General features: G+C 36.4%; 1 protein-coding gene across 1 annotated transcript in view; it reads left to right on the top strand.

Annotated features, from left to right (window-relative positions):
* ADCY8 (adenylate cyclase 8) overlaps positions 1-26099 on the top strand; it is a 345650-nt gene that overhangs the window by 267987 nt on the left and 51564 nt on the right. Inside the window, exons 11-12 of the mRNA XM_044669210.1 lie at positions 1039-1128; positions 7403-7575. Of these exons, the coding sequence (XP_044525145.1) occupies positions 1039-1128; positions 7403-7575 (263 nt within the window). The remainder of the gene's footprint in view (positions 1-1038; positions 1129-7402; positions 7576-26099) is intronic.

Raw genomic sequence — 26099 nt, 5'->3', positions numbered from 1 at the left:
GGTGTGATGCACTTAGTATCCTTGTCATGTGCTCATTGGCTTGGATGCCTCCAGTGGTAAGGAGTTCACTAGGCTAGTTCATTTTCCTACTTGAAAATTGAGGAGATTGGATGAGCTAACCTCTGACCATTCTTGACAGCTCTAAAGTTCTATGACCTTGAGTTAAACTATACCATTTTCACATAATTCATATTTTTAAGCTCTCCCTTGAGTTGAGCTGTCATCTGCCTCCCCCTACTATTTTTGGTTCTCATCTCTGGAGTCACAAATAGTCCATCTACCCTATTTACCTAGATCTTAGAAGACATCACTCACTGCCAGTTGGAAGGGACCATCTCAGAGGCCATCTAATTCAACCCCTCTATTTGGAAAAGATCCTTCCTAAAACATAAATGGCAAGTGCATCTTACCCAATCCTGAAGACTTTCTCATTTCTTTCAACAAAGTACTAAGGCTTGATATCTTCCAGCTCTTAAATATTATATGATAATATTCTATAATCTAAAGTTTCCTTCCTCTCTATTCTATTCTATTCTATTCTATTCTATTCTATTCTATTCTATTCTATTCTATTCTATTCTATTCTATTCTATTCTATTCTATTCTTTTCTAGTATGCTATAGGTTTTTAGCATTCTCTACTCCAAGTCCTATTTTATGTTCCACATTCTAAAATAATACATCCTAAGGTCCTTTACAGCTCTGATGGTTTATTTTCTTCTTTGTGTTAATATTGATTATTCTAAGGTTCCTTCCAACATGATAGTCTCTATTCTACCATTATATATTGTAAGGTCTCCTCTAGCTCTAACCTTTTGTGTTGTGCATGCTAACATTTTGTATCTTAAGATCCTCTACTTACTTTTACATTATGTAGTCCTGATTCTTTAAATGGCTAAGGGTTCCATCCGAGCATGTGGCCAAACATCCAGTCTCTTCTGGGGTATTCACTTAAGAGCAACAAATAGCACCCTGTGCACTCTTAGTCTTGCCCACTGACTTAGTGTCCTTGTTTTTGTTTGTTTGTTTGTGTCCCCAGCTGTGGTGTGATTTTGACAAGTCAATACCCTTGAAGAACCAGACTTCCAATTCCTCGGCTGTGTTTACAGATATCTGCTCATACCCAGAGGTATTTATAAACTCCCTTTGGCAAATCTTGGGCATAGTTAATGCAATATGACTCTCTTTTTAAACAAGTACATTTGATGGACAGGCCTCCAGGAAACAAGCCAGTAAGTTGCTCTTATTCAAAAAAACGGAGCTATATTTAAACTGAATGAGAGAGTGGAGATAAAGAAGGGTCCCGACAACCGCATGGCCACAGGAAAATCCCAATGTGAGGAGGAACTCTGGTTGGCTCATTAGAAGCATTGCTCACTCAATAGTATTGTCTGTTGGAGCCACTTGGGGATATTGGAGATCAAAAACCCCTCTCCACTCATTTTATAGAATAGGAAATGGAGACCCCAAGAAGAGAAATAATAGTTATAATAGCTCATATATACAAAGTCCTACATAATTACAAAAAACCTGACACCTATTAACAATTTACATTGAAACAGTGTTTTAAGATCAGTTAAATCGTTACAGCAAGATTGCAAGCCAGGTACATTGGATACTGGTGGAATTGAACTCAGAAATACCGGAGTTCTAATCCTGCTTCTTTTGTGACTCTGGGCAAGTCACTTTTAACCTTTTTAGCCTCAGTTTCTTCATCTATAAAATGTGGATAATTGTAGCACCTACCTCACAGGGTTATTTTGTGGGAATCAAATAAGATAACATATAGAGAACACTTTGTAGATCCTGAAGAACTACGTGAATGCTATCTACTTGCACAATATATTTATGCTCATTTTGTAGATGAGAAAACTAAGAGACTGACTGACTGCAATTTGTCTAGGGTAGTATTGTTAATAATGGAGGTGAATCTGGCCTCTCTAACTCCTGCTCTGCTGGAACCCTTAGCCATTGAAAGAATTACAGGGCCACAGAGTATAGGTTGGGGATCTTAGGACACAAAATGTTAGAATGCAGAATGTTAGAGCTAGAGGGGACCTCAGAATGTGCTCTTTCTGCTATATGAGGCTGCTTCACTGAATCAGATCAACTTGAATCCTGGAGTCATTCTGTGAAGCTATTGTTGTTCAGTTATTTTTCAGTTGTGTCTGACTCTTTGTGACCCTTTTTTTTTTGACAAAGATACTGGAGTGGCTTACCATTTCCTTCTCCAGTTCATTTGATGGATAAGAAAACTGAGGCAGGCAGTGTTAAGTGACTTGCCCACAATCACACAGCTAGTATCTCAAGCCAGATTTGAACTCAGGTCTTCCTGACTCGAAGTCCATCACTCTATCCACTGAACCACTTAGCTGACCACTCTGTGAGGTAGATAGAACAAATATTGTCACTATTTTACAGTGGGAGGGATTGATTAGAGGAGATTAAGTGACTTACAAAAGGTACAGAACTACTTATCAATCAAAATTCATTTATTAAATGGGCTAAGCAGAGAGATATAAACAAGTGAAAAAAATCTTACTTCAGAAGTATTTTTAATTCTAATGGGGAAGACATTTATGCATGAATCTATAGAGAACACTTTAATGATGAGCATAAAGGTACTTTGAAAGGAAGGGACCTAGCTCTGGGGACGATCAGGAAGGGTTTCATGTAGTTGAGAAGGCAAGTCCTATTATGAGTCTTGAAGGACAACAGGGACCCCAGGAAGCAGAGGTGAAAAGAGATTATGTTCCAGACATGGGACATAGCCCGTCCAGAGGGAAGGAGTCAGGAGATGCATCATTGAATGGTGAGGAATAGCAAGTAAACTATGATCATGGGCCTTTAAAATGGGTGGAAAGAAAAATTAAGAAGACTGGAAATGTAAAAAGGGGCCAGCTGGGAAGAGTTGTTAGTGCCCACTTTAGCCAAATGCCAAATTTTATAGTTGATGCTACAGGCGATAAAGAACTACTGGAATTTAATGATGAGGGGAGCAACACTGTCAGGCTTATCCATTAAGAAAATCACTTTGCTGGGTGTGTGGAAGGTAAATGGAAACAGAGAGATTTAAAACAGGGAAATTACATAGGAAGCTATTCAAATAGTCCAGGTGAGAAGCAATATTAAGGTTAGATTTGGTTGCAATGGCACAATTATAATCCAGTTTTCCTTATTCTCAGTGATGTATACCTTCCACTATACCATGATGATTTTCAACTCATCCAGGATCAAAGGTCAATCTAGTTCTTTCTCTAGACTTCAGAAGCAGCCTAGTGGAGACATGCAGGCACAAAGGCAGGTGGGGGTTGAAACAAGAATTGGTTTTGATATCTATTGGGTCCCTCAGGTGTAAGTAACAAAATTGTATGAGGGATGGGAGGGAGATTAAGAAATATAGTGCTACCATGAATCTTTAAATACCTGGGCAGGGTCTCTCTAGGGGAAGGGAGAGGAATATCCATTACTAGATATACCCCCTTGAAGATTTGAAGTCTTGAAGCCTTGAAGATTTTTCCACGGTCCTAGTAGCTATCAGTTTAGGAGAAATCTCTTAGTCATAGAATAGGCCCAGAAGTAAAACTACTATAGTCTCCCTTAAAGTAAACCTGAGCCCTAGGATTAGCTTGAGAAATAAATATTCAGGGACCTCCTGAAGGTTCTTCTAAAGCATGAATCCCTGATCAGACCCAAGTCCCATCTTTCCATGTACTTCTCAGTCTATGCTTATATACTTGTGATTAAGCCAGAACCATGTCAAGCAACAGGCCACCTCTTTGGTCCCTCATATCCCAAGAAGAATTGATATCACTTGACTAAACCCATGCAATAATTGCTTTCAAGAATCAAACACCATTTTCTACCACAGAAAAAAATCAGTTCCCTCAGTAAGGAGATTGCTCCTCACCACAGGTTCCAGGATAAAGAAGGAGCAATAATTAAAAGACACCTTCCATTGAAGCCTTTTTTAGTCCCAGAGGGAGAAATGTTAATCATTTACATTCAAGAAACATTTATTAATAGTGTGCTATATACAGAACCTTTTGTTAGTGATTGGGATGGAAGCAAAGTTCTTTAATGCTGTAGACCCCAGTTTTTTTTTTACCTTTAAAATGGGGATTGCTCACACTACCCAGTGAGCAAAAATAGGAGCAATGGAAAGAAGTTGTCAGGTGGCAAACTTAAGCTTGATAAAAATATAGGGAACTATCCCAGTGTAGACTGGGCTCCCTTAGAAGGCAGCAGGCTCCACTTCACTTGGGGTCTTCCAGCAGAGGATGAATGTTGAATCAGATGTGGGGAATCACAGAACTTCAGAGATAAAATGGATTTTAATAGCTGTCAAATGCTATCCATACCCAAAATAAATGCTAACGAATGGCCATCCAACCCTTGCATGAAGACATTTAATGAAGAGGAGCTTTCACCTTGCGAGGCAATCCATTCCACTTTGGGGCAGATTAATTATTAAGATATTTTTCTTGCCTTCAAGGCTAAATTTGTTTCTTTGTCATTTCTACTCATTGCCCTCGGGAAGTAAACAGAACCAATCTAATCCTATCCCTCTATGATAGTCTTTCAGATACTTGTAGGCAATTATTATTGCCCCATCCTCCATGTCTTTTCTTCTCCAGGCTAAACATTTGCCCAGTTCCTTTAACCAGTCCTCATATGACATGGATTCAAGGTCCTCACCATCCTGATTGTTCTCCTCTGAGCATTCTCCAGGATATCAAACTGTGGAAACTCTGAAATATACAATGACACATGAGGTCTGATCAGAGTAAAGAACAGAAGGACTCTTCCTTATTCTTGGAAGCTGTACCTCTTACTAAAGCTTCAGATTGCACTGGCAGCTTTTTGGGTTGCCATCACACTGATGATTCACATTATGTATGAAACTATTGAAACCCCAGATCTCTGTCAGATCTCCTATATATCCATGACTCTCCCATTTTATGTTTGCGAAACAGTTTTTCACTCAAACTGTAAGATTCAATTTACCACTATTGAATTTCACCTCATTAGATTCAGCCTATCGAGGTCTTTTTACATTACCGACTCTTTATCTATAATTTCAGCTTTGTGTCATTTGCAAAGTTGATAACTATGCCATCTATACCCTTCTATGCAAATTTAATAGGTGTTGAGCATATTAAAAAGTGGATTTTTTAAATTAAATATTGGTTGTATTTCATAGCCTCCAAAGTCACTTTCAACTCTGAGATTCTGTAAGTCCTACCTAATTGTGTTATTATGAAGCACATAAAAATGATTTGAGGGGTAGTTAGGTAGCATAGTGGAGAGAGTGCCAAGCCTGGAGTCAGGAAAACTTGGCCTCAGATACTTCCTAACTGTGTGACCCTGGGCAAGCCCTTTAACCCAAATTGCCTTGACACTCTCTTGTCTTAGGATTAATACTAAGATGGAAGGTAAGGGTTTAAAAAAAGATGACTTGAAACCATAAAGTATTATATAAATATGAGAGGCAACATGGCAGAGTGGATTGAGTACTTAAGTTGGAATCATGAATCCTTGAATTTAAATTCTGCCTCTGGCATTTTTTATTCCTATGATCCTTGCAAAGTCATTTAATTCTATTCAGGAAAATCTCTTGAACTTATCTACTGTATCAGAAATTGTTTGTGATCTGCCTTAGTAGAGAAAGTTCCCACACCAGGACTTCATAAATGCTTCACAAGCTCAAGAAAATATGCGACTTTTCTCTTCTTTCCTCTAGTCTTGTTGAACATAGAATATCTTATTAATTAGGAAAAAATTAGAATAACTCTTTTGCACAATAATTTACAGCTGATACAGCACTCATTCTGAATTAGTTATTGGATAATAACTTGCAGAAATGATAAAGAATAATTTTATTTGTATGGAAGACCTGAACATGACAACTGGGATGGATCCATTACATAGCAAAAGGTTGAGGATAAACAGGGAGAGAAATAGAGGTCGTAGATGCAAAAGAAAATGGAATCAATAATATAAGTAGAAGAATGTAATTTACCAAGGTAATAGAATTGCCATGTCTACTTTTTCACATGGACCAAAACAAGAGAGGATTGGTGATGATGTAGAAAAAATTTTAGACAAGAAAAAAAAGTATGAAAGAGATCATAATCTCAGTTCTCCCATATGATGGGGAGTGAGGTCATTTGGTGAGGGTGTTGGTATCAAGGACTTGAAGAAAGATGAAGTTTGGAAAAAATTATTGTAGGATATGTGATAGGAAATTGAATAAAAGTCTGTAAAGGACTAGTTAAGATTGGATAAGCTTAATTTGTAATGGGTGAATCTTCATGATTTTGTAACTTCTACTAATCATCTTTCAGAAGAGAGAGAGAGAGAGAGAGAGAGAGAGAGAGAGAGAGAGAGAGAGAGAGAGAGAGAGAGAATTATAGAACTGATTTCTAAAAGTTGAAAATTAATAGGGAAAGGAGGCCAAGGTTATGCAGGCATCAACCTTGGTTGATTACGTGAGCAATACTGTGAAGGTGTGATGAAAATTTAGGAAACAGGGAAGAAATGCCCAGCTAGAAGGTGCAAATAAGAATGAAGTGCATGTGGGAGATTCTCTGGCCATCCAGAAGCAATGACAAAGAAAAAATTGAAAAAGGAAAAGGTTTATAATCTGAGAAAGAAATAACAGAATTCAAGATATAAGAGGTAGAAGAGTTTGGGGTGTCAAAGAGGGCTAAATTTTGACTTTTGTGAATAAATGAGACAGAAGTCATAGATATTGAGGTGAATGATGGCATACTGTTCAATAAGACATCAAAGGAAAATCATGATGGTTGAGGTCAGGAGTTGGAGTACAGAGAAATATTGTGAGCCAGTTTCTGAACTCATTGATAAAGGAACAAAAACTACCTTGATTTTGACAGGTGATAGCAAAAAGGATCTTGATGGGGAAAAGTAAGCTAACTAGGAGTTCCACATTACAATCCAGTGTTTCACTCCCAGAGTGGCCATTATGTATGGATAATCTTGAGCAAATCACTTTATTAGGTCTCAATTATCTTACTTGTAAAATGACAGGCATGGACTAGATTATCTCTAAATTACTGTTTAACTCTGAAATTCTACAATTTTATGATTTGGGGCATGTCTAGAACATAGAAGTTGGCTTAGGAGAAAGCAGAAGACAAGAAAGACAGTGAAAGATGCAAAAAAGGTAGAAGAACTTAAATGGGTCAATTTGTAAAGAGTGTATATATATATGTATCGCCAACTTCTTAGGCAAATTTGAATTTGACACAGAAGACACTGGAGACCTAATAAGATCTCCAAAGGGGGATTAGTCATTTGTGATAGTTAACCATTATACATTAGCCCTAAATATTCCTACTCATATGACTACTGAATTTGATAATCTCTCCCGTCTCTAGTATTTCGTCTTCACGGGTGTGTTGGCCATGGTGACCTGTGCAGTTTTCCTCCGACTTAACTCTGTCCTGAAGCTAGCTGTGTTGCTGATTATGATTGCAATCTATTCTCTACTGATGGAGACCATTTATGCTTCCCTCTTTCTGCACTATGACAACTTTAATCACAATGGAGAGTAAGTGTTCATTGTCACATGTTTTCTTAATTCTTTCTTTCAGTTGAGCTTGCTGACCTTTTGAAGATCATGCCCAAGTATTTATAATACTCCCTCGAGCACTGCTGGACACAAATTCATGTGTGTGCAGGAAATATTTGTTAAGTAATCATGTGAAAGATAGGAGATGGAAAGAGAGGGTCATATTCCACATTTAATGTTTATGAGACTGACACAATAGCACAGTGGTTCCCAAACTTTTTTGGCCTACTGCCCCCTTTCCAGAAAAAAATATTACTTAGCTCCCTGGAAATTAATTTTTTTTTAATTTTATAGCAATTAATAGGAAAGATAAATACACATGTGGCCATCACCACATCCCTGGATCGCTGCAGCACGCACCAGGGGGCAGTAGTGCTCACTTTGGGAATCACTGCAATAGCAAGAGAAACTGAGCAGTTATACTTCAGAAAGCATGGAAACTAGAAAGGTAAGAAACAGGGAGTTTTGGGACAGGGGCAGGAAGAGAGGATTATGGGTTAGGATATCTATGGCAATGGGGAAATAAGTAATTACAGGTAGTACTTATAAGCATTAGTAGGCTAATCCTGTCGGTGATTTGAGATTGGCCTCCAGAGTTCTAAAAATATGATGCCATTTGCAGTAGCCAAAGTTGAGACTTGCCCAAGACTAATGTTTATATACATATATATATGTATATGTATATGTATATGTATATGTGTGTATATATATACATACACACATATATTTCATATATATATATTTATATAAAATATATTTGTGTGTGTGTGTGTGTGTTCTGAGATTCATGGGATGTTGATTTGGTAAGATCAGAGCTCTAGGGAGTGAGTTCCAAACTTTTATGTCCTCTAGAGCAAAGGGGTTCTAAGAAGACCCACTAGTGATCTGCTCTGTTTTTGAAATGTAGGTGTATCTGAGTTAAAAATCTTGGGTCACCAGATTATTTATGAAATACCAGTAAAAATTTGCCTCAAGCTTTTCTGCATAGAGCATGCCTGAATAAACATACCTAGAATCTTTCTCTCCTTATAGCAAAGGAACATAGCAGTGAGATTCATTCTGTTTTAGAGTTCATGGACAAATCCTCATTTGTGAAATTTGTCAATAATACAGTATACTTGCATCTGGCCAAGACCTAAGGACTTAATTGTCTCCCCTCAATAAAGATTTAACAAAACTGGAAGATATCTAAAGAAGAGTAACTTTGGATCTAGTAAGATCATAGAAAGGAAACAATATCTCTATGAGAATTTGTTCAAAAAATTGATGTCCTGGTTGAACAGATAAAGGCTGAGTAAAGACTTGGGCTACAGAAAAAAACATGCTGAACTTTGACTCAGAAGAACTGAGTTCAAGTTCTGACTCTGAAATGTATTAGAAGTATAGCTACTAGCAAATCACTACTTTTCTGAGCCTCAATTTCTCCATCTATAAGATGGGAAATACAATAATTACGCTGCTTAATTTACAGCATGAAGTGTAACTTGTCAATCAGTACTCCAAACTTTGACCTATATAAGCTGCATTTCATTTAGAGGAAAGTCCAAAATCATATATCTTAGGCAATATAACACAGCACATAGAAAGATGGCTTTGGAGCCAAGAAGAGCTGAGTTCAAGTCCCACTCATAATATATAATGGCTCTCTGGCCCAAGTCAAATCATTTGACATTTTCAGTACTTAGGCAATCGTCTACAAATGATAAGAATTTGTAGAAAACAAGAGGGGGTGTGCTTTAGTAGAAGGGCTTTCCTCATGTGGGAGTTCCCTAAGTAATGAAATCACAGATCTATTTGGAATATATCACATATATGTAGAATGGGGCCCAGTTGCTATTAAAAGCACTCGAGGTATAAATAGATGATATAGATGTATCTTAGGTATATGACAGTCTTTATTTCACAGAAGACACACAAAAAATTTTTAAGACATCAAAATCTCAAAAAATTCATAAATAATCAGTGCAGTTATTTTCCCTTTTCAGTGAGTCTCATCTTTCCTCAATGTTCAGCAGCACCTTAGATTTGTGAAACCACCCTGAGGTTTAAACTCAATTTAGGAAGAGAAATAAACTTGGTGTCACTAGAGAGACAAACCTCAGCATTCCAGTGAGTCCATTGGCAACCCCAAGGCACCATAAAGAGTTCCAACATTGTTAGCCTATCCTAAGACTTAGATTTTATGGATAGCTAGGTGGAAGAGTAGATAAAATATTGAGCCTGGAGTCAGAAATACTCATTTTCCTGAGTTCAAATCTGGCCTCAGATACTTAATAGCTGTGTGACCCTGGACAAGTCACTTAACCCTCTATGCCTCAGTTTTCCCACCTGTAAAATCATCCGCCAAAGGAAATGATAAACCACTCTAGTGTTTTTGCCAAGAGAATCCCAAACATGACTGAAAAAGACTTAACAAATACTTAGATTCAATTCTAGAAGATAATTGGATTTGAGGTTGAGAAAAAATCAACCTTCCTATTAGACCTGAATTTTCCAAATAAGATGAAATAATAGTGAAGGAAATAATCCAGGTCTTTTGCTGCCCATATTATTTCTTTGCTTCCTGTAGCTTCAGCTACCCTAAAGTAGCTCTGCCCACAAACTCTCCCATAGGATTATAAGATCACAGATTTAAAGCAGGGAGGAATGTTAATGGTTCCAACTATTTCACTAAATTATAGATAAAGAAACTATGAAATTTCCTAGCTATATGACTCTTCCAAATCTCTCGATCTCTCTGAATCTGAAGGTAATAGTTTGATTGTCTACGTCATAATTACCTAGATTGTGCAATGGATAGAGCACTGGCTTGCAACCAGGATGATTCATCTTCATGAGTTCACATCCATCTTCAGACACTTTCTAGCTGTGTGATCCCAGGCAAATCACTTAATCCTGTTTGCCTCAGTTCCTCACTTGTAAAATGAGTTAGAAAAGGAAATGTCAATCGATTCCAGAATCTATGCCAAGAGAACCCCAAAATGGAGCACAAAGAATCATACATGACTGAACAACAACCAAACCTTACAAGATTGTATTTAGGGCCTGGGGCAGCTTGGGAATACAGTGGATTGACTGCCAGACCAGGAATGACGAGGACTCATTTCCTAATTCCAAACCTGGTCTTGGACATTTACTAGCTATGTGTCAAGTCACTTGACCATGTTTGCTTCAGTTTCCTCATCTATAAAAATGTGCTAGAAAAGGAAATAGCAATCCATTACGGGAACATGGCCAGGAAAACCTCAAACTGGGTCACGAAGAGTTGGACACAACTCAACAACAACATTTAGGAGCTGTCAGAGAGGAGTATATGTAAAATGCTATACAAAAAAAAATATTACAGCAATGTCAGATAAGTCATGTGGCATAGTAGAATCTATCTCAGAGTCAGGAAGATCAGGGTTCAGTCCCCTTCTCTGACATATTAGCTAGGTGACCCTGGGCAAGCCAATTCATCTCTCACTGCCCCTGGCAACTGTGTAGAACATTCCATTTCTGAGCAGGTGCCAATAGCAATTAGTGGAGGAAGATTCTTTAATGGGAATTCTCTGGACCAATAAAATCACAGGTTTAGGCCAAAAACAAAGTTACTATTAGACCTCACCAAGCTTTGTTCATCTTCAACATAGTTCTTTAGAATTGAGAGTTGTCTTTATACCACAATAAGGAAACAAAGCAAGACCTTGATGGAAGAATAGCAAAAATGATATCGATAAGGTGTAAATGGCCTTAATTCTGCATGAACATATTGCTGTTCACCAAATCACCAAATAGGAGAACCAAAAGATAATTCTTGAGATTGGAATGGAAGCTTTTGGGACAAGGAACAGGACGAATTTCTTTACATGGCAGGTACTAAAAACGGGAGGATCTCATTTTACAGAAATAATACATTCCAAAAACTGAACTGAAATGAAGAGTTGAAAATGACACATAATAGCAAATTTCATTATTTAATATGTTTTTCTTATTCAAGCACACCTATGCACTTTACAACTTTTTTACAACCTTTTTAAGCTTATCAGACATGTTACAAGCAGAAACTCTGGACAAAGACTGATGCAGAAGCTAATATTTGACACAAAACAATGTAATGACCTGCACAAATGCTTCTCAGAGAGAGAATTAGTGTGACTGGTCAAAATGCTTTGAGACTTTACATCATTTGGGAAAATAGCACAGATATGATGCAGGATTAAATGGTTTTGATGCCTTTGTTTTTTTGATTGCCAATTGCATATACCTAAATTTCTGTGTGTTGAGTTCCCATAAAATGAAGTCCTACTATAGGTGAAACGGATTCATCTATAAAAGCTAAAAGTATATGGAGCCATTTTTTTAAACCCTTTACTTCTGTCTTGGAACCAAAACTAAGTATCTGTTCCAGGTAAGAAGAGTAGTAAGAGCTAGGCAATTGGGGTTAAGTGACTTGCCCAAGGTCACACAGCTAGGCATTGTCTGAGGTCAGATTTGAACCCAGGACTTTCCAACTCCAGACCTGCTATGCTATCCTCTGAACCCTATATAGCTTCCCCTATAAAAATGTATATGAGTTTAGATGAAATCATCTTTTTTGCCTATCATTTATTTTCATTTATAAATATATGTATATAACAGTATAATATTTAAATAACAGTATTATAATATATTATTTCTTATAACTATGTAATATATTATTATAATTATGCTTATCCAAGAAAAAATAAATTCTCATATTAGATACGTCCAAAAATCTATGCCTCATTCTTTTTTTCTTCTTCCTCTCCCCAAGAAAGCAGATAATATGATATAGTTTGTACATATTTGATCATTTATATTTGATCTTTGGAAGAGAACTAGAATCAAAGGCAAAAGACCTAGGCCCTTGTCCTTGCTATGCTATTAGCTATCTGTATGTCCTTGAGCAAGTCACATTCTGAGTCTCTGTTTCCTCATATTTCAAATTAAACAGCTGATCTCCATGATCTTTTGATTTTCTGCCCAATTCTATAGTTTAAGATCCATCAGAACTATGGGGTTCCAAGATTTATATTCTTGGTTGGAATGATAGCTCTGCTTCAAAGCCCAATGTCAGCCTCAAGAAGTGACTAAGTCCCTATCACTATGTGTCTTTTGGTAATTGCTTTAAGAAGATTTTCCAGAGATTCTGTAAAGGAAATTCCTTTTCAGAACTAATTTGACCAAGAAGTGAAAAGAGGAAAGATCATAGACTTAGAGTTTGAAAGTAGTTTAAAGGCCATCTGATCCAATACCCTCATTTGACAAATGTAGAAACTTAGCCTTGGTGAAGTTAAAATGGACAGGCTGGTCAGGTCATTTGTTCTCAGTTTCATCCTCTTCAAAATCAGAAGTTCAAATTAATTCATCTTTAAGGTCTCTTCAAGTTTGAGAAACCTCTGGTTCTATGAATATATATATATATATATATACACATATATGTGTATATAAAAAATTAAACTGGCCCAACCCCCAGCTACCTCCAAAGAAATGGCATTTTAATTCCCTAGAGTCCTTGAATATTCAACTCAGGAAAGAGAGGTTCATGTAATTATTCAGTTTCTCAGCAGTGAAATTTCAGTGCTAGTCTCTTATTTGGGATCCACAGGAAAATTTATAATTAAATTCTCTTCCATGGGTGGAAAAATAAACATAATGTCAAGCTCATGGTTGATGATTTTGAAGTGTGAAAGGAATGGACAATTGAACCTTCCTCCAGATTCTTCCTGACTTAAGGGCCAATTAATTGGCTGGTCTTTATTGATTAACATTTTGCTATAAGCTAAAAAGAATGAAAAAAAAGACCAAAAGACCTTTTCAGCACCTTAACTCAATTCCATAAATTATCCATTTAGTTATCATCATTAATCAAGTCAATAGCACATGGACTTTGTGAAAGATGTGCCCATTTCCAAGGAATTAACTGATTGCATTTTGTGGCTTTCCTTTAATTGATGGATGATTAAATCTTTAGGAGTTCTTTTACTATTCCAGGAATTTTGTCATTTAGATGATTTTGTTTCTACATACAAGTCTGTATAGTAGTGACATCTATGTAGCATCTACTATGTTCCAGGCAGCATTTTATATAGCCAGTTTCTAATGAAAGGTTGAATAGAATCTACTGAACTTCAAATGAATCTAAAAAAAACAGGGGCAATAATCATGATTTCACACAAGGCAGCAGTGAAAATGTGATAAGATTAAACTGCATTATGCTTATAAATGGTTTAGTGAGCACCCTAGTGCCAATATTAATAATATGGAAATAGGTCTTGACCAATGACACATGTAAAACCCAGTGGAATTGTGAGCCAGCTAAGGGGGGGGGGAAGGGGAGGGAAAGAACATGAATCATGTAACCATGAAAAAATATTCTAAATTAATTAAATAAAATTTTCCAAATTAAAAAAAGGTTTAGATAAGTAAATAGTATCAATTTATGCACAGGATGACATAGAATATACATTTTTAAGTAATCAAACTATAAGAAGAAATAGACAAGAAAACAATCATTAGTGGAGACTTCACAGTGCTTCTTTCAGAGCCCAATACATGTAACAAAAATATAATAAAAAAGGACTTAAGTACTTGCATATTATTTCAGAGAAGTTAGATGTAATAGATTTCTGAATATTACATGATGGGAATTGTAAGAAGAATAAGTAAATCTTGCTTGACATTTTATAAAGTTGGCCATATTCTAATCTGGGGTATAAAAAACCTCACAAATGTAGAAAATGAGAAATATTTAACATCTCCTTTAATGGCCACAACAGGATAACAATTATAATCAATAAGGGGTATTTGAAGAAAAGTTTCAAACTTAAATGCAAACTAAGCAATATGTTCTTTTTAAAGTTAAATGAAATTTATTTATTTTTATTGTCATGCAAATCCCTTCCATATTGGTCATTGTTATAAGAACACACTCATACATAACCAAAACCTCAAAATACAGCCCTAAAAACACCAATGTGAAATATGACTTTTAACAGTTCTTTCTCTGGAGGTAGATGGCATTTCCCATGAAAAGTCTTTCAGGATTGTCACAGATCATTGCATTGCTGAGAGTAGCCAAGTTTTCAAAGATAATCATCATCCAATATGAGCAATATATTCTTAAAGAAAATGCACACATTAAGACAACATACAAAAACTTCTAAGATCTAGCCAACCAGTCTTTAGGGGGAAATGTATATTTCTAAACATTTTCATCTACAAGAAAATAAAAAAGAAGAAATCAGTGAATTTGTCATGGATCTAAAAATTAGAAAAATTAAAAATAAATAAACAAGAAATTTTAAAAATTCAAATAACCAAAAATAGAAATTGCTGGGGGGAAATAAGAAAAAGTCAATAATTGTATTAAAGTCAGTTACTTAATAAAATAAGAACAGTTTTAACTCATAAAATGGACAGAGAATTGATGATGATTTTTAAAGCAAAAAAAATGGAAAACTGAATTATGAAAATCAAAAGGAAAAAGGTGGAACTAAAAAAAATGATGAAATTAAGTAAAATGTTTGAAATTGTTTTGCCTAGTTATTTGCCAACAAAACTGAAAACTTAAATAAAATGAATGAATATGATATATATTTATAACATACAATATAAATATTATCTAATGTTATCAATAATAATATTTCATGAGGAAAATGTGAATTAAATCTGGCAAGTAATATTTACCTTCTTCTGGACCATTATGGTAAACATCTTAAGTACATTGCCTCAGATGAAAAAACGTCCTTCCTCCTTGCAAAGGCAAACTCTTATATATCAGCTTTAATCTCAGTTCACTCCACTCTATCCCTAATCTTCAATCTCTCCCTCTGTATCTTTTCCTCTGTTGCCTGCATAACATCCATGTCTCTTCTAATCTTAAACAATCCTCACTTAACCTATTCCTAATAGCTATCATCCTATATCTCTCTTCCTTTTGATGACCAACTCCTTGAGAAAGCTGTCTACAATCAATGCTTCCACTTTCTCTCCTCTTACTCTGTTCTAAACATTCTATAATCTGACTTCCAATCTTATTGTTCAGCTGAAATTTCTTTCTCCAGAGTTACTGTCACTAAATAATAAAATTTAAAGCCCTTTTCTTAATCCTCATCCTTCTTGATTTCTCTGCAGTCAGCCTATGGAAATGCTTTGATCACCTTTTCCTTGATAGTCTCTCCTCTCTAGGCTTCCTGGCTTCCTTCCTTCCTTCCTTCCTTTTTTCTTCTTTCTTTCTTTCTCTCTCTCTTTCTTTCTCTTCCTTTGTTTCTTGCTTGCTTGCTTTCTTGCTTTTTGGCTGGGATGAGGGATGATGTCTATCTCGGCTTTCAGACACTATTCTCTTCTGATTGTCCTCCTATCTATCCTCCAGGTCATACCCACCAACTGTAGATATCCCCTAAAGGTCTGTCCTTGGCCATTTTCTCCATCAATACTATCTCGACAGATGTTTCCATTCAATTATGACCTTTATGCAGATGGTACTTACACTTATTTATCCAGGCTTAACTTCTGTTCTGGTCTTTCAAACTGAATGACTTATAGACATTTTGACCTTAACATATCTAAAACAAGATGTATATCCCTCCCCTAAAAAAATAAAAAAAAAATACCTTCCTATCAATATCAAGGGTACTGCCATTCTCCCAGCCACTCATGTCTGTAAGATCTCACTCGCACGCACACCTACAATTTTGAATCTGTTGCCAAGTTTTGTTGTTTCTACCTATCAGAACATCTTTTATGAACATCCCCTTCTCTGTCATAGAGCAGTCAGCCTGATAAAGGCCCTTATCAAGTCTCTCAACTCAATCTCATCTCAGTTACCAAACTGATCTTCCTAATGTATAAGTCAAACATCTCCACTCAGTAAACTCCAGTGGCTCCTTATGACTTCCAAGATCAAATATTAAATATTCTATCTGCCTTTCCAGTCTTCTTATACTTTATTTACTTCCAATCAATCAATCAGTCAACATTCATTAAGCATCTACTATGTACCAGACACCATTCACTCTATAATCCAGACACCGATCTTGCTCTCACAGAACACTCCAGCTCCCAGCTGCATCACCCACATCTGTAATTTTCTCCCTTCTTAGCTAAACTTCCCAGTTTACCTGGATTTCTTCAAGATTTAGCTCATATCCCATGTTTTCAAGACTGACTAAACCTCTCACTCACCCTCCCACTGCTAGTGCCTTCCCTTTGAGATTACCTTCTATATTGTATATGCAGTTTATACACATAGTTCTTTTCATGTATTCTCCCCATAAGAATAGGAAATCCTTGAGAAGAGAAACTGTTTTTGCCTTTCTTTCAATATCCATTATTAAGTATTTTGGGGTAGCTAGGTGGCACAGTGAACAGAGTACCAGCAAAGTCAGAAAGATTCATCTTCCTGAGTTCAAATCTCGCCTCAGACACTAAGCTTTATGACACTTATTAAGCTTTATGGGCAAATCCCTTAATCTCATTTGCCTTAGTTTCCTTATTTGTAAAATAAGCTGAGGAGAAGGAAAGGGCAAACCATTCCAATATATTTGCCAAGATAAGTGAAAATGGGGTCACAAAAAGTTGGACATGAATCAAGTGACTCAACAATAACAACTTGGTACACTATCTCCAACAACTAGACAGAGTCTGGCATACAATAACCAATTAATAAGTGCTTGTTGATTGATTAATTGATTGACAACATTTGCAAAGATATAGAGGAAAAATATACAATGGACACCAAGTTTGAAAAGCAGCAAATAAGCCAGTTCACCTGGAATATAATATAGTAGATGAAGGGGAGCAATATGAAATATGTCAGGAGAGATAGCCATTCCCTGCCTGGTATGGATGGGGTAGATACCTAATAAATGTTTATTGCTGAATAATTGATTAGAATGAGAATCAGAAGGACTTGTATGCCATATTAAGGAATTGATATTTTATAACAAAGGCAAAAGGAAGTCATACAGATTACTGAAAAGGAAAGTGACATGTCCAGATCATGTCCAATCCTGTTTGAAGGATGATTTGGAGAGCGGATGATTTGAAGTAGGGAGACCTGTTAGCAAGCTGTTATAATACACTCAACAAGAGTTAAAGGCCTAAATCTTCTACCACTTCTCCTCCCTTCTTGTATAAGTTGCACATGTCTGGAATGTACTTCCTTTCGAACTTTGTCTCTTAGAATCCTCAGCTTCCTTCCAAGCACAGGTTAGGTTCAAACTTCTCTATGAGGCTTTGCAAATGACTCCAGTTATTCTTAGTATTTGCTTCCTCTGGATATTATTGTACTTTGTATTTATTTTAATTTACTTTACATTTACTGATCCCTCCCCCACCAAAAAAAAGTAAGTTCCTTGAGGTCTGATGAGTCTTTGTATCCCCACACCTATCACAGTGTCTCTCACACATAATAAATGTTTACTGAATTTAATTATTTCACAGAAAGCATGCATAATGTGGTGCTCATTAATGAAACTAATAGCAATAGCTAAAATAAATCTTTGAGCTTAGAAAACAGCTAGGTATAGTGGGTAGTGTTAGGAAACTTAGATTATAGTCCTGTCTTAGCTGCTCATTTGTGATTTCTCTCTAAGGTGCCTGCTGGCTTTAACAATTGAAAAATTTATATTTAGTGTCTTTCACACAGGCTAGCAAGGACATTCAGTTGAACAAACCACTACAGGGTCTTTATCAAGAAATCTCCAAATGAGATCATGAAGAGTCAGACAAATCTGAAATGATCAAAAAAAAGGTGGGGGGAGATTTTCCTTATATCAACCCGAAGTATGACTTTCTCCAGCTTCTCCCCATGACTTCTAGTTCTGTCCCTCTGCAGACAAGTGGGAATAGTCACATTTGTTCATTTTCTTCTACATAAAAACCTTTCCAACACAAATATTGTCTGAATTATTCTATGATCTAAGGACAGATTTTATTTTTTAAATGGAGTGATTTTTTTGGACCTTACTACCAAAACAAAATGAGTTTTCTGTATAAGGAAGTTTTACCTGTCAGATCTCCTACCATGAACCCCTAGACTGAGAGTCAGGAGTCTTATACTTTAATCCCTCCTTTGTCACAAGCATGCTATGAAACCTCAGGCCATTCACCTTCACTCTCTGGATCTTAGATTTTGTATATGTAAATTTAAGTTAGGATTTTTAAACTTTTCTGTGTCATGAACTCCCAATGGAAATCTTAGTGAAGTCTGTGGACCTCTTCTCAGAATATTGTTTTTGAATGCATAAAATACAAAAAATTTCAAAGAAAACCAATTATATTGAAATATTGTTATAAAATATTAAAAAGCAAGTTCACAGACCTCAGATTAAGAACCCTTGCATTAAATTATTTTTAAAGTCTGACCTGCTCCCAATCCTGGAAGCCTATGAAATCCAAGGCCATCATTTAGCAGAGTATGGGATTAGTTCTCTTAAAGACCTTGAATAGGTTTTTTGGGCAAAAAGTTAGAGTTTCTTTGAAGAAAAGACACATGATGAAGTTAGGCAAGTCAGAAATACCAAGCTGGCCATTTACATACCATACCCTTCTTTCTCTGTGTGTCTCTCTGTGTCTCTCTATCTTTATCTGTCTCTCTGTCTCTCTCTGTCTCTGTCTCTGTCTCTCTCTGTCTTTCTGTCTCTCTGTCTCTCCCTTTCTGTGTGTATTTGGCTATATCTCTGCCTCTTCTTTTCTCTCTCTCTCCCTCTTTCATTCTCCTCTCCTCTCCTCTTCTCTTCTTTCTTTGCCTTTGCCAATCTCTCTTCCTCCCTCCTCTCTTTGTGTTTTGGAAGTTTCCTTCTGTACAAAATGAAAACTTAAAGTCTATTCATTTTTTTCCAGAAAGTATTCTGGACCTCCCTAAGGAGCCCAGCAATGCTTTCCTAAAATCCTTTGTTGCTAATTCTTCTTTTGGACTACTTTACCCTGGTAAGATACCTCATGCTGAGAGTTGAATTAGAAGAGAAGTCAAGGCAGGCGGGCTTAACATTAAAAAAATAAAACTCTTTTATTTATTAGTGTTTATATGAATTCCTTTGGCTACTGGAGATGTTGTTGGTGCCTAAATAAGTACTATCATCCTCACAGCCCTGCCTCCCTTACTGCTTGATCTGATGGAGGATGTTGAAGTCTGGCTCCATGTCACCACAGTATGTGTCCGCATAAATTTGTATCATGCAGCAAACTAGCCTTTGCAAATTCCCTCTAGGTAGGAGATGCTTGTGAGAGAGAACAGTTTCTCTGTACTCCATTGGGGACAGCATTGGGAGGAATGCTTTTAAAGAGAACAACAGTATTTGGGCCTGGATCCTTTTTTTTTATAGTCACTGCCCTGGGAGAGGAGGTGCCCATAGGAAACAGTCAATCATGGAAGGCAGTTCTTTTTATTACTGGCCTTTTCCTCCAGGGATAATATGGTGCTACTCTACAGCATCAAACAAAGTAATTAATGACATTCCAAGAAGCAGCCTGACACAATGTTCCCGACTTTGGGCTTAGGAGTCAGGAAGAATTCAGTTTGAATGCTTTCTCAGACATTCAACAAATTGTGTCATCCTGTCTCTCCCTCTGTCTTTCTCTGTCTCTCTGTCTCTCTCTCTCCCTCTGTGTGTGTGTCTTCTCTTCTCCTCTTGTCTCCTTTCTCTTAGTCTCAATTTTCTATTCTTTAAAAAGTGGTTAAGGATAGCACCTACCTCACAACATTACTGTGAGGATAAAATGAGATTGATTACATATGCAAAGTGTTTCACAAACCTTAAAGTACTCTACACATAGTAGCTATTGTGGTTGTTATTACTTTTTGCCAGGACTTCATGCAATGGAAGAGAATACAAATAGAGGATATTTCCCCTGACTATACACCTGAGCTCACTGAGTCTCCAGGGAGCCCCAATAATTTATTCCACAGGGTTAGGACTAGCAATCCCAAAATTGTTTTTTTAATAGGCAAGCATTTCTATTTAGCATAATATCATTTAAAATTCTTAATGACAGATTTTTCTATTTGCCTATTTTTCTATTAGTTTGCTTCCTAAAATACCACCACTGACCCTCTTCCCCTTGTAATGGTAGATGGCAAGGCTTTTTTTTTTATATCCACATACTTTAAAAATATTTTCTTTTTGAGATTTTGCAATCCATTCCCCACTTGCTTTTTGAACTAATTTCTGCATATCATGTCTGACATGAAGAGATTGTCATCAAAAGACAATTAACTGTCATTATAGCATGTGCCTTCAAATCATGCTGCCAATATATATTATTTTTATGACCATGGGTCAGTCATTATCCCATTCTTGGACCTTAGGTTCTTCATGTGTAAGATAAGGGTAAAGAAAGGTAGACTGGATAACCTTTATGTTCCCTACTAGTTTCTATTAGCTTATAATTCTGAGAATATCACCCAATAATTTCGGTTCTTTACCACAGCAGAATTGCAGTTGGCTAGTCCATCATCAAAAGTCACTTTCTGCTAAAATTCCTTTATAATTTGTAATGACTCTTCTCTGGATATGACAAGGCAGGAAAATACAAAGAGGCATATTTAGACTGAATGTGACAGACATATTCTTAATAATCAGATCTATTCTAAAGTTGGAGGTAAAGTTACCACTTGTTAATCAAACTGCAGAAGGAATTCTTATTCAGGTATCTCTGGAGTTAGATGATTTCTGAATTCTCTTTTGATAAAGTGACTTTGTAATTTTTGGATTCTGAGGAACATTTTCTTCTGATATAACTGAATTACACTGTTTGAGCAGTTTGTTGAAAACTGTACCAGTTAGCTAGGCAAGGTGGCACATTCCTGTAGTCTATGATGCTGGGGAGGTTGAAGCTGGTGAATCACTGAGTTCAGAAGTTCTGAGTTTTAATGGATAAAGTTGATAAGGAGACCTCACCTGCATCTAGTGACCTTCTTGGAGCCAAGGTGGTGACCTTAGAGAAGTGGAAGGCCACCAGGATAATTTAGAAGGAGATGGCCAGCTCAGGATGAAAAGCCTGACTAGATAAAGGTTTTATGCTAATCAGTACTAGAATCAGGCCAGTAAATAGTTACTTTCCTTGAAGCTCAACTGAAATCAGGAGACTCAGGTGAGAAAGACAGACAGACAGGCAGACAGAGACAGAGATATACAGACAGAGACAGAAAAAGACAGAGGAAGAGAAAGACAGAGACAAACAGAGAAAGAGAGAATGAATTGCATGTCTATATAATAAAGTAAGAACTGGGAAACTCGTTGACACAGTGGATAGAGTGCCAGGTCTGGAGTCAAGAAGATGAAATCTGGCCTCAGACACTAGCTGTGGGATCTTAGGGAACCATGTTTGCCTCAGGTTCCTTATCTGTAAAATGAACTGAAGAAGGAAATGGCAAACCACTCCAGTAACTTTGTCAAGAAAGTCTCAAATGCGATCACAAAGAATCAGACATGCCTGAAAATGATTCAACAAAGTAGAAACAATTCACATAAATTTTCCCAAAAAATTCTGTGGTATATTATCCTACAAGTCATTCAGAGTACAAGGGAAAACGGGCTTAAGTTTAGAGGATATGTGTATTATACTTAGAGAATTTACATATACATATATCTACATGTATATATAAACATACATGCCTATACACATAGCTACATGAACATGTAGTTATGCAATGAATACACATACATTAGGTGTCGATATGAACATACACATATGTAGATGGATGCATATCCTATATATGTTTATTGATCATGTTATATCTAAGCTTTTTCCTCAAAATAGTCCCACGAGGAATATAATAGAAGTGGAATTTTGCAGGTAAGAAGCTGAGGTTTAAAGGACTAAGGAGATTTCACATGGTCTTGCAGTATGTATATGGCAAAGCTGGAATACCAACCCCATGGTCTTTTCATTGGACCATGGTTCTTCTTTCCAGTACCTTTGTGTATTATGGGAGAGATGAAAAGATGTGAGACACAATTGCTGAGAGGACTTTTCTGCTTTCCATCTCTTGGTGCCATATTAACTAGCACATCATCTTTTAAGTTTTTTAAATTCATTGGTGGTGTTGCATTCAATAAAAATCGCCTTGGCAACCTCCTCTCTACAACTTACTAATTATATGACCTTGAGCAAGTTATGGTTTCTGGAATTCTATCTCCTTAACTATAAAATAAGGATAACAGAAGTCATACTATTGGAATATTAGAACTAGAAGAGATCTTCATACCATATTAAAAGTATTGGGAAAGTATACTCATGCAAGAAAATCTAGGAACCATAAAGGAGAAACATGGTGGAGAGGATTTGTGAGGTCAATGATAAACCGAAGTGATTTTATCATTAGAATATACTTCAGGCTACCAGTCAGAAAAAAGGACAAAAATGAAGAGTCTAGAAAAAACATCACAATCCTGTCGCTGAGGCCCTATATAAAGGTGATGGGTGATTTCAGTTAGCCAGACATTTGCTAAAGCTCACTACCAAAAGCAACATTGTTTATCACTTTACTTATTTTAGTTATCATTTCACATTCCAAAGATGAAGGAAACAATGTAGGAGAATTCTCTTCTGGATCTAATTCTCTCTAACAGAGAAGAACTTGTTGCTGGAATGGAAATGGTGGGAACCTAGGAAGAAGGTGATAACTCTCCTCCTACAGTCTGTGATAGAGGAGAGAGAATCAGGACACTACATTTTGGAAGAGCAAACCTCAAAAGCATCAGAAGAAAAATAGGTTAGCATCTCACGGGAAAGAGAACCTTAGAAGAGTGGGAAATACTCAAGAATGAAATTCTGAAGAAACAAAGGGGAACAATTTCACTAAAAAAGAAAAGTGGGATTTGTCTGAAGAGATTGTTGTGGTTTTTAAAAAGATTTTTAAAAGAAAATATAGAATGAAAGTACAGAATGAACATTCACTAGCTATGTGACCCTGGGCAAGTCACTTAACCCTGTTTGCCTCTGTTGTCTCATTTGTAAAATTAACTAGGGCAGGAAATAGCAAACTACTCTAGGATCTTTGCCAAGAAGACCTCAAATGGAGTTTCAAACAGACAACAGAACTGAAAAACTACCGAACAACAGCAGAATGAATGAATGAAATATAGGCCAAGAAATAAGGTTAATGTACCACTCATAAAAATCCTGGTAGAAATGCTAAACCTCAGAATGAGTTATGGCTTTCAAAGGGAGCTAAGAACAACAAAACAAGTTTTTATTTATATTTGGGAGAAAATGAATAAAGAAGGGGCATGACTTTTGCTTGGGGTGAATGAGAAATGATAACTTGCAATTGAGAAAAGACAAAGCTGCTCAATTTCTGCAAAGGAGGATGAACTTTATGATGAAAATGAACAAACAAAAATGGCTAACTGGCAGTTTATTCCCTGGAGAGGATAAAGAGATGATAAGATAAATCCTACCTAACCTTAATAATACTAAAAGAATTGATGAACATAGTTGCTGAATTGTCAGTGATATTTAAAAGATGATGATGATGGGAAAGAAACCAGAAGCTTGCAGAAGAACAAATATTGTTACAATCTTCAAAATAAGGAGAACAAAGTTTGCAAATTATAGGCTAGTAAACTTCAAGAGATTCATCACTTTCTTCCCAGGTTCCCATCATTTCCACTTTTTTTCCACAACCATTTTATAAGGTCAGTAGGAAGGCAGAAGACTCAAGGAATGAAGTCATCACCAGATTAGAGACATGGTTATTGGAGGCTAATAAAATTAAGAATGATTATTAATAATGCTTGACATTTATATAACACTTTAAGGTTCCATTATTTCATTTGAACCTCACCACCCACCCCCATCACCATCCTGCCAAATACATTACTAGATATGCTTGGCAAAATGTCTAGAAAGGGAAGGAGCAATTTTTAAAAATAGCATGGTTTAATCGTGATCAGGTAATACCTGCCCTTTCCTTTTTTTGAATTACTAGTTTCCTTGAATAATTGTTTGCCAAAATTGTAACAAAACTTTTGGGAAAATATCTCATACTATTTTAGAGATGAGAGAGATCAAATAAAAACAGGGGCCACTAAATGATAAATGAGAATCCCTGAGGGCCACATATTGACTAAGAAAACCACATCTTAACATTATCTATGTTCTATTATCTGTATTTTTATTTATTTTATGAAATGTTTCCCAATTAAATTTTAATCTCCTTTGAGTTGCAACTAAGGAGCATACTTGACACTTCTATAACTAAAAGATATTGTTTGCATGGCCAGACTCTTTAAAAAAAAGATAATAATAATATTAATGATTTCTTGTGTTATATTCATTACATTATTTCTTTAACATTTGTTAATGTAGCAAGAAGTCTCCAGTGGAGTACCCCAGGTTCAATGCTTGATCTGGTGCTATTTAATGTTTTTGTTTATATTTTATCACAACTCCACCAGCAATGCAATAGTAATTCAGAGGGCAGAACCAGGAACAACAAAGTGGCCAATTTAATTTTGATCTGGGTTTGTGATGAGGGATGGGGGGAATTTTCATTCCCAATAATTGTTGTTGTTCGATCATTTCTTCATAACTCCATTTCCTTCTCTAGTTTATCTTACAGATAAAGAAATTGAGGCAAACAGGGTTAAATGACTTGAATAGAATCACACAAGTGTCTAAGATCAGATTTTAACTCGGGTCTTCTTGACTCCAGGTCTAGCACTTTATCAACTGTGCCACTTTGCTGCCCATTCCTAACAATTAAGATTGTCCAGAAAGTAAAAGGGGCTGCCTAAAAAGTGAATGACACCCCCTCTTTGGGGATCTGCAAGTGAATGCTGGCTGGTCACCTGTGGCCTTTATAAGGATCCTTTTTCATGTATGTTAACCTCTTCTAATTCTCAAAATTTATGATTTTATTCTTATTTTATAGAAAGGGAAACTGGATCTAAGAAAATTGAGGCCTAATGACTTGACCCAGGTTACACAAGTAGTTAATGGTAGAACAAGCCTACAGTCCACTTGACTTCTGGGGCTCTTTTGATTATTCTGATTTCCCTGCATGCGCCATTATATCTACTATTCCTTTACCTGCCTGAAAGAAAGGGACTGGGAATCAACAACCTGGTATCCTTTAAGAGTATTGAATTTGGAGTGAGAAAAACCTACGTTCAATTCCATTTCTCCTACTTAACATCTAGATATCATATCACAGCACCTAGAAAGAGGAAGGATCTTTGATAATGTCTCTTCCAAACCCCTCATTTGATGGTGGAAGAGAACAAAGGCAAAGTGACTGGCCTATGTTGACCCAGCTGTATTTAATTGCATCAGGAATCAACCTGGGGTCTTCCAACTCTAAATTCAGGGACATTTCCACGACACCATTTTTTGACAATTGGCAAGCCAATTCTGTGGGGCTCAGTTTCCTCATTTGTCAAATGAAAGTCATAGTAGAAGATTTCTAAGCTCTCCTCCAATTCTAGGCATTAGAATTTCTTCAGGTCCCTTCCAGGTCTCAGAATGATGTGTCTGTGATCATTAGTGATCCT

Source organism: Gracilinanus agilis, chromosome 1 (genome assembly GCF_016433145.1).
Source record: "Gracilinanus agilis isolate LMUSP501 chromosome 1, AgileGrace, whole genome shotgun sequence".
In the NCBI taxonomy this organism is placed as follows: Eukaryota; Metazoa; Chordata; class Mammalia; order Didelphimorphia; family Didelphidae; genus Gracilinanus; species Gracilinanus agilis.
Note: the sequence above shows the minus strand (reverse complement) of the source record. Positions and strands in the feature narration are given on the sequence as shown.